Here is a 10,421-nt window from a genome sequence, read left to right on the forward strand (position 1 = left end):
GTTGTTATCAGCAGTGTGATCAGCTCTGGAAGTGGGCGGGGCTACAGTGAGGAAATGTTTGTCTGTTCTCCATTTCCCCTCCACACTTCACCCCTCAGTTAATGAAGGGTTAATAGTGATTATAACAGCTGATCAATTACCCCCACACCCCGTCTTACTGTAATGATCCCCCTGTCCCTCCCACTTCCCAGATTAATGAGCCTCATCCTTTCCTTCTTCATTTCTGGGTGAATCTGCCCCGCGCGCGCGGGTGAATGGGGGGGTAATTACACAGCTAAAACATCAAAGGGCCGCGCGCGAGACCGCCGCGTCCTCCTCTCATATAGGCTCCATTGTGTGGGAGGCGGAGGCGCGCGCTCCTTAACGCTCCTTAATTAACTTAAACGCGGAACGCACGAGAGCGCGCGCTTACACGCAGGTCTCTGGGCTCGCGCTTCAGTGGGTCTCGAGGAAGGATGCCCCCCGGTGGGAGACCTCGCGCCCGGGGCGGACACGGGGGCGGTACTGCGCGTGGCCAGAGGCGCAGCATGGTGCTGAAGCGTGCTCGTGCGTGCGTGCCTGCGCTGTTTCGGACAGGGGCCACGGGCCTCTGCAACAGGTGCACCTGAGCCAGTGCTCACCTGATCAGAGAAGCCCCCCTCCCCAGGACTGGGCTGTAGGGGTAAGAGTACTTGTGGGATGAAGCGGATGAGTGCTATACTGTCTAATCAGACTGATCACTAATAACTTCTATTATAATAGTTAATAATAATGGTAATAGCCTATGGTTTAATCTATAACATTATACCACAGTTAATTCTGGCCCTGCAATGTGATTGGATAAGAGGCCTTTTTAAGAGTGCTGTTATCAGCTGGTAATGCACTGTAACTAAAGCTCTCTAACTTGCAAAGTGTTTATGAACAAACAGATTATATCTTCTCAACCTTTTTCAACTTATAACGTGTAATATTTTCACTGCACCACACCTACGACTGCACCACAGCAGTGCCAATATTACGCATTATAGCACTTCCTCTCGTGTATTATGGCTTAAATAATAATAATGATAATATGCATAGCATTTTATGAGTGGAGCTTTCAGAGCTTAAATAATGTTAAGAAAACATTCATTCATTCATATTCATAAAGTTTTAAGAGTTCAGAAATCTATATCTTGGCATCATGTTCTCCTCCACCAGTCTTACACACTGCTTTTGGATAGCTTTATGCCGCTCCTGGTGCAAAAATTCAAGACGTTCAGTGTGGTTTGGTGGCTAGGGATCATCCATCTTCCTCCTGATTATAACTACAGTCAGAGCTGCAGTTATGCAGACATGAGAATCGACAGGTTGGACGATGACTGACGAGACAGCAAATTGAAAAAGAAACTTTAACCAGGCTAACAGTGCTAACATGCTAACGTGCTAACGTGTTTCGGGCCAGTTTGAAGGAAGGAGAGGGGCTTGATTCTCCCAATCGCAACAGTGCATTGTCCCGAATCATGGGACGCCCCTGTTCTGAGATTTGTGTTGAAAGGTCTGAACTGAGCAGATATCTGACCGAAGCCCGAGTGACTTATCGAGCGCTCCAGCCTGCAGTCTGTCGGGCCGTGGCTCCGGCCCAAGTGACCGTCTGCCCCAGTGTGCTCCAGCAGCAGCACCGCGGGGGGGGCGGGGGGGGGGGCGGACTGACCTTTGATGTGCTCCTGACACCTTCCCCGTCAGCCCCCCCCTCGCCGGTCCCGGGCCACAGCAGATGGGAAGTGTGTGCCAGGCTCCTCATTCTCTATGCGGCAGGGCTGCAGGCTGTTGCGCCAGCAGTGGGCTAGCGGGCATTAAATATGCATGGAGAAAAATGAATGGAGGGAGAGCGTGGCCATTTATTCAGCTCGGCCAAGCCTCATTAACCCTCTGACGGGGTAGCAGGTCACGCTGATTTCCTTACTTACACTTAATATTTACTGCCTGTCTAACACACACACTCACACACACACACACACTCACACACACACACCTCTGTATCAGTGTTTAGAAATGCAAATGTCCCTTAAGTAACTCTTCACACTTCAAACTCTTCAAACCCTGAACCATCAGATAAACACTAAAAACTTTCTAAACAAATATCTTAATTAAAGTAGTAAAATACTAATTAATAAACTAGAGTAAACATTAAATTAAATAAATTAAATAATACTTTGCAATAATAATACTTTACAAAATTACTTTTTTGTTAATAATTTGTATTATATTTGATAATTTTTTTTAAAACAAATTAAAACATACAAACAAAAAATACTATAGTTTGACCCATTTTGTTCTGCATGAGTTGCCAAGAAGTTATAAAGTTGTTATTAAGAGTAATTATGTGAATCTTTTATTTTATTTTTTTTTAAATATGCAGTGCACTTCAAAAAATAATACTTCAAAAAAACGAATATATGTATATTATTTTTTGTCTTTCTATTTATATCATTATTTATATATAATTAATAAATCATTTATATTATTATATATTATATATCCGCACTTTCACTATTATTATACATTATATTGTATCATTATACTGATCATTTTTAGAAATATTTTTTTAACACAAACATATTATATATAAAAATGATATTGGCATATCCATTAATGATATATCCATTATATCAAATATATCATTATATTGATCATTTTTAATCAATATTTTTTCACACAAACATATAATCCACCAAGAAACAATTATTATAGTATTTATTAATTAAGAATTATTATTATTATGTATGCACTTCATCATATCATCAAATAGTCATTTATATAGTATTTTATAGGTTTTTGTTTTAAATAATCACACTGATGACGTAGATGTCTCAAAAAACTAAAATATGAAAAAAACTGTGTTAAAATGTTAAGAAAAACTGTGAAATTAGCTTTTTAGTGAATTTGTCTGCATTATTAGGAGCACCTGCTGAATGTGGTAAATAAATAAAGCATAAATGGCATTTTATAATAATTAAAATTGTTAATAGTTAATAGTGGTTCATAAATAAATAATTAATAAATAAATGTATTTATTATGTTCTATGTTTATTGATTTATTTTAAACTATCACGCCAGTAGATATGAATAAACATTATTATTATGAATATTATAATGAGCCATAAACTGAGATATCTTGGCGATTTTCCCAAAAACAGACCCGAACCCCGTGGCCCCGGGGGGCCGTGGCCCCTCAGCGGGGTCTCAGTAGAAAGCAGTGAATCTGAAGTGTGTTTAGTGTGATTAACTCTTGGTCACGGCTGGAGCCGGAGTTAAACTGTCCCCCAGCGCCGGACGGCATATGGGAGACGTGCCGGGCCCCCGACCGAGTGACGGGTGCCAGGGGACAGCAGCCGCCGTGGCTGAGGCTGGCCCTCTATTCATCTCTCACTGAGAGACACCAGCAATGCTGGGGCCCACCAGCGTCTCCGCCCACCAAACAACTATCCCCACCCCCCAGCCATGCCACCCCTCTTCCAAATCACTAAAACAAGGCCGGTCTCTGATGCTGCTACTGATGATGATGATGATGATGATGAAGGGCCGGGTCTCCTATCTGCACATCTGAATGGAGATGCCAATACAGAAAAAAAAAATAAAGCAGTTTCTTTATTTATATATTTAACCCTCCTGTTATGTATAAAAATTAAAATTAAAAGGTAAAAGCATTTAAAACAAAAAAACTAGCAAACAGCATAATATTTAATTAAGAATAAATAAAATAATTCAGAATAAAATGATAAGTGGACAGGCTAAAATGTAAAGCAATAAAATAAAAAGATAAATAATTAGGATAGTAAAAAGGTATAAAATAAATGAAATGAAAAAGTAAAAGCCCAAAAATAAAACAAGGAAAACAATAAATAAAAGAAGAAAATGAATAAAATAAATAAAATGAAGAAAAAGGCTAAAATGTTAAACAGAAAATTAGATTTAAAAAAGAAATAATGACAGGTAAAAGAAAAACTCGACTAAAACTGACTAAAATGATTTAGTGACTCCAGTGAGCTGATTTTTTTGAGTTTTAGAGTTTTTTGTATTGAATGCTCTGTAGCTAAAAGCAGATTTACCCAGTTCATTCTGTTTAAAACTGTAGGATCCTAGGAATTTATACACTGAAAATAATCCGGTAAACACTGTAAAAACTTAACCCAACCTTACAAAAGTTAAAAATGACTTTTCAACTATTAAGGTCATTCAGCAAAAAAAATTTCAGAGCAAACAAAATGTTTTTTTTTTTTTAAGTAGAATTACCAAGAAAACATGTGTGGAAATACGGTAAAATTACACTTGGTAACGTATTAGCAAGTATAAGTAATTAGTAAGTTAATTTCCTTTATCATTTTCTTTTTTATAGCTTACTTCTAAACAAATGAACTTGTTTTTAAGTTTAAGGTTAATATATGTTTTTTTTTGTTTGTTTCTGGCCAGTATCAGTATTTCTAGATCATTACAGTTTTTTTTCAGTTGCTAACACGCTAAAATGAGATGTATAGCACAATTATTTAATATAACATCTTCTCAAGTCTCTTCTCAACACATTTTCTGTTTTACTCACATTTTAAAGTTTCAAACGCTCTTTTTTCTGCATAACACACAACAATCTGACATGAAGTCACAAGTTTCCATATCAAAACATCAAAAATCTGCCATTCAGAATCACACAGCATGAGCTGACCGGCCAATATATGTGCCAGCTGACCATAAACACCTCAATGGCTAATTGGTACCAGTTCAATCAGGAATTAAGCACTAAAAAAAAACACAGAAGAACAACAAGAAAGCATCTGTGAAAAGATGATAAACTTGTACTAAGTAATTAATAAGTTAATGTATTTTATTATTCTCCTTTTATAGCCACTTTTAAACAAATGAACTTGAAATCAGGGTCACTGATCCCGCAGCAGTCTGTTGTGACTGCATCCTTTACGACTTCCCCACGGTGGCCACGCCCCCTTCATATTATTCACCAAATATTGTTGCCATGAATGATTCATTGCTTGCCTGGAGTAAACTCAGGTGTGTGACAGGTGCGCTCCACCCGTACCTGCCTCCCACCTGCTGCTTTTACTGCCGCGAACAGGACACTCACTTTTACAGTTTATTTGAGAACAGATACAAACACACACACACACACACACACACACACACACACACACACACACACACACTGTTCTCTCAGCTTCTGTCTCAATTTTACTGCTCGCCAATTCCATTGCGTAAGCATAAGGAAGTCCTAACGAAGATTTGTTTTATTTTTGTATTTAACGCTTATTTTTCCTCTTTTTTTTAAACAGTTGTTTGTTTATCTGTAGTTTTGTTTAAGGACAATATATGTGTCTTTTTTCTGGCCATTATCTGTATTTCGTCGCTGTCCAATTAAAAACAAAATGAAGTCCTATCAGGATGGGATTTGTTTCTCAGTGGGGCGTCTGTGAAAAATATTCAACTTCTACTTCTATTCTAGTGATAAAACTCCTGCATCCAGACTGCAATTGAAAAAACAGGAGGAGCAGTGAGTTTTTAGGCTTTTTTCTCGGTCACATGACATCGCAGCGTTCAGTAGCTCCTCCATTTCCACTCGCTGTTGTGTTTACAGGGATCTCCGTGGAAACGGGCAGCCGAAGTGCAATTATTAAGAAATTATTAATTAATTAAATTAAGAATTAATTATTAAGAAAAACAGTAGATAATTCAGTCTGTAATTTTTTATCTCAGAGGACGTCTGAGAAAAAACATGTACATGGTCGTTCTGGATGAGAATAAAATCACAGAGTAAAAAAAAAAAAACAATAAAAGAGAAAATTACCTCAAAACCCCCTGAGAAACTAATCCCGTCTGGACAGGACTTTTCAATGTGCCAAAATTTCTTAATGAACTATTATGAATGAGAAATATAAAAAAAATACCCGAAATAAACTCTTTTTACATTGACTTCCATTGTTCCAAATTAAAAAAAAATAAGAGACCACTTAATGAAGATGACTTAATTGAAAACCTCTGGAATATAATCAAGAGGAAGATGGATGATCACAAACCATCAAACCACCAAACTGAACTGCTTGCATTTTTGTACCAGGAGTAAAGCAGCATAAAGTTATCCAAAAGCAGTGTGTAAGACTGGTGGAGGAGAACATGATGCCAAGATGCATGATTCCACCAAATATTGATTTCTGAACTCCTAAAACTTTATGAATATGAACTTGTTTTTTTTTGTACAATTATTTGAGGTCTGAAAGCTCTGCATCTTTTTTTTTTGTTTGTTATTTCAGCCATTTTTTGTTTATTTTCTGCAAATAAATGCTCTTAACTACAATATTTTTATTTGGGATTTAAGAGAAATGTTGTCTGTAGTTTATAGAATAAAACAACAATGTTTATTTTAATCAAACATAAACCTATACATAGGGTTAATCAGTCAGTCACTTATCTATTTAACTCAAGCTTTTGGGGGGATGTGGTTCGATCATAATGTAAAACAGTCCCTGAGCAGAACTTCTTACCTTCTAATTTAGGAACATCCATCAATCACCAGAGAACAATTGTCATCCTACAGTGTGAAAACACAGATCCTCCTTTCTTCCAGGGCCGGCGGAGAACTCCTGCTATTGGCTGCACCTCCCAGGGGAGGGGGTGGAGGTGGTGGGCGGGGGCACTAAAAAGGCAATCAAGGAACCTGGAGGGAGGCAAGACAGGACCAAGAGGAGGCAAGACAGGATCTCAGGAGGCTTCATCTTCACTGCAGGATCAGGAGCTGAGTTCCTTCAGAGAGTCAGAATCAGATCAGGCTGTTTTCTGTATTTTCTCAGTGTTAAAGTTCAGGCCTGGACATCTGTGGAGTTCACAGATCTGCTGCGTCTGCTGCTGTTCTTCACACCCTCTGCAGGAATGACTTCCAACACTAAAGTCCTGAGCTGGTCAGATGTGAACATGCCCAAACAGCTGGAGGCTTTCTCTCTGTCTGAACATCCCAGAGTGACCTGCGCTGACCTGCGAGGCTGGATCAGCCCTGCTGGACACTCCTATACACCCGCCGGACTGCGCTCAGGTCAGTTCACACAGAAACCCCACAATTTTTATTAATCAGCTTAAAAAAAGACTTTTTTAAAGAGATTTTGAGAGAAACAGACTCAACTCTAACCCAACACTAATAAAAACACTGATTATGACTATAATAATATATATAATTCTTAGTTCTAAAGGTAAATCATATTTTTATACATTATTCTGGGTATCAGAAAAAAAATCTGAATCAGTATCAGTATCTGAAGATCATTAAACACAGAAATCCCATGATTTTGATTAATTTCAGCTTAAAAAAAATACTTTTTTAAAGAGATTTTGTGAGAAATTGACTCAACTCTAACTCAACACTAATAAAAACATTGATTATGACTATAATAATAGTTATAATTCTTAGTTCTAAAGGTTTTTATAGTGTATGAGGAATGAACTGTATGAATTTTTAGTATTTTATAAGTTATTTTAAAATTATCAGTATTTGTAGATCATTAAACACAGAAATCCCTTGATTTTTATTTATTTCAGCTTCTAAAAAAATACTTTTTAAAAGAGATTTTGAGAGAAATTGACTCAACTCTAACTCAATACTAATAAAAACACTGATTATGACTATAATAATAGTTATAATTCTTAGTTCTAAAGGTTTTTATAGTGTATTAGAAATGGATCATAGGATGATTTTTTTATTATCATTATCATAAGTCATATTTTTATACATTTTTCTGGGTATCAGAAAATGATCAGTATTTGAAGATCATTAAACACAGAAATCCCATGATTTTTATTTATTTCAGCTTCTAAAAAAAAAAAAAAATACTTTTTTAAAGAGATTTTGAGAGAAATCAACTCAACTCTAACTCAACACTAATAAAAACACTGATTATGACTATAATAATAGTTATAATTCTTAGTTCTCTTTTTATAGTGTATTATGAATAGACCATATGATTATTTTTTTATAATTATTGTGATAAATAATATTTTATACATTTTTCTGGGTATCAGAAAATGATCAGTATTTGTAGATCATTAAACAGCTTTTTTTTGTATATTTCTTAAGGTGAACAAACCAAAATTGGAGAAAAAAAAACTAACATAATAGATATCTCGCCTCAAAGTATCGCAAAAGATTAATGTTAAAGTTTTTTTTTTCTTTTTATTATTATATAATATAATAAATACAGATAAAACAGCATGAACTATATTTTAAAAAAGACATATGCAAAAAATGAGGTACTATTATGACATCTTATTTTATTCATTAATTTTTTATGCCCACACAATTGGAGAAATTAATATTGTATATTGTATCGATATCTTGCATCTTGCAAGAATTGTAACATATTATTTTATTATATATATATTCGCCCATTCTTGCATTTTGCACCTTGTTTTTTTTATTTTATTGCATACTGAAAAATAGCCTTTTAGGATTAAAATAAAAACAAATTAAATCACTGCATTATGATTAAAGTTGCATAAAAGTAATAAAAACACGATTATGAATTATTAAAACACCTAATTGAACAAATTGTAGTATCAGAACTACTGTATAATAAATGGATACGCTGCAATGTAATAAGTAGCTGATGTCATAACAGGCTGCTTTCTCATTATTTTATTTTATTTATTTTTTTTGTGGTTCATAAATAACAGTTTTTTTAATCTATTTTACAATTTTAAAGTAATTTTTCATTGCAAAAAAATCAAAGAACCAAATATCACAATAGATATCTTGCATCAAAGTATTGTGATGTTAATTTTTTGTTTTTTATATCGCCCACCCTCACAGTGTACACCCACGCCTCGTTGGACGTCACGCTGGATAAATGTGCAGGAAGCCCCGCCCCTACTGTTCCAGAAGAGGAAAACAACAGAGACAAAGAGTCCGGGGCCAAACAGCAACAGCAGCAGCACCTGAGCGCCCCCCAGAGGCACCGGCGGGTGGCGGCGAACGCCCGGGAGAGGCGGCGGATGCACGGTCTGAACCGGGCTTTCGATAAGCTGCGGAGCGTCATTCCGTCTCTGGAGAACGAGAAGAAGCTCTCCAAGTACGACACGCTGCAGATGGCCCAGATCTACATCGCCGAGCTGTCCGAGCTGCTGGAGGGCGTGGTCAGGTCCGAGTGCAGGAGCCCCTATCAAACGGAGCGGATCATAAGGACATGTCCGGTGGAGACGCCCACTCTGGCTCCGGCGTGCCTCGAACGAGACGCCGGCGTCCCTGAGGGACGTCTGCTCATCCTGTCCACACCTACTGTCCACTACAGTCCAGAGAAGAAGAGCGAGGTCATCACACTGTCCAGCGCCAGCGACGGAGAGTCGTCCCACTTCAGCGACGCCGAGGACGGACAGTCCAGGGGGTGCTGACCCGGTGCATAGTGGTGCATACGTGCGAAAAGAGGCACTCTTATGATGATGTCATCTGATCTGTCTGTGTTTTAGTAGACGTTAAGAGGGACCAAATAGTGCGGGTAGATGTTTAGTAGACTATTGAGAATTATTACCTGAGAAAAATGGACAAAAAACTAAGAAAAAGAAAAGAAAAGAAAAGACGAACAACCTGCAACGGCACACAGAATGTTAACCATGGCTGCGTCCCAATTGCATACAATACACTTAGTCTGTTTTACATAAAATTGGATACTTCTAAACAATACTCAACTATATATTTTGAGTTAGTTGAACATTTGTGGGCACATATACTGTACTATTCAAACTGAGATCTTTGAGTTGAACCAACATGTTGAACCACAATAGTGGCAGCTTCTTTTTTTCATTGGCGTCCATTGGTCACAATCTATTTGCATACTGGGTGTGTCCAACAGTTTCTGACAGACTAACACTCACCATCAGTGTGTAGTGATTCCCCCTGGGCTAACTTAGAAATAAAAATCAACTTTCCCTTTAGTTGTACATCAATAACTTGATGTTCTAAGTTGTGCTAACTTTTATGTACAGTTTTCATTACCCCTTAACTCACTTTTAAGGCAACCGGTTTTCTCAATATTTTAAAAGTAAATTAAACTTATCCAGGCGCACAGTGTAATACGATAAAGACTATAAATTGACACTAAACTCATTTATTTTCTCATCACTTTTATCCAAACTACACTGCATACTTCATACTCCAACTAAATCCTAGCTAGTCTTACTAATTTGCTAATTCGTACGCATTTGGGACGCAGCCCATCTCTTCTCCAGGCCCTGTAGCTGCACTTTATTGGCTGAGCATAGCCTGCATTTTGATTGACATTTCCTTTTTTTTTTTGGATTTAAGTCAACTGCAAATGAATCAACTGCTATTTATGTACGTTCTTTGTATCTGTTTTTTTTATTTTTATTTTTAACAGGAAATGTGTTTAATAAAAAATAATTTAATAGTCAAAAAGCATTCA

General features: G+C 37.0%; 1 protein-coding gene across 1 annotated transcript; it reads left to right on the forward strand.

Moving 5' to 3' along the window:
• The first annotated feature begins 455 nt into the window (after positions 1-455).
• atoh1b (atonal bHLH transcription factor 1b) lies at positions 456-10,359 on the forward strand. Its single transcript, XM_049468258.1, has 3 exons — positions 456-546; positions 6,587-7,048; positions 8,816-10,359. Exons 1-3 carry the CDS (start codon positions 456-458, stop codon positions 9,391-9,393), a joined length of 1,131 nt encoding a protein of 376 aa, XP_049324215.1. The 3' UTR covers positions 9,394-10,359.
• The last annotated feature ends 62 nt before the right edge of the window (positions 10,360-10,421 follow it).

Source organism: Astyanax mexicanus, chromosome 19, assembly GCF_023375975.1.
Source record: "Astyanax mexicanus isolate ESR-SI-001 chromosome 19, AstMex3_surface, whole genome shotgun sequence".
Lineage (NCBI taxonomy): Eukaryota > Metazoa > Chordata > Actinopteri > Characiformes > Acestrorhamphidae > Astyanax > Astyanax mexicanus.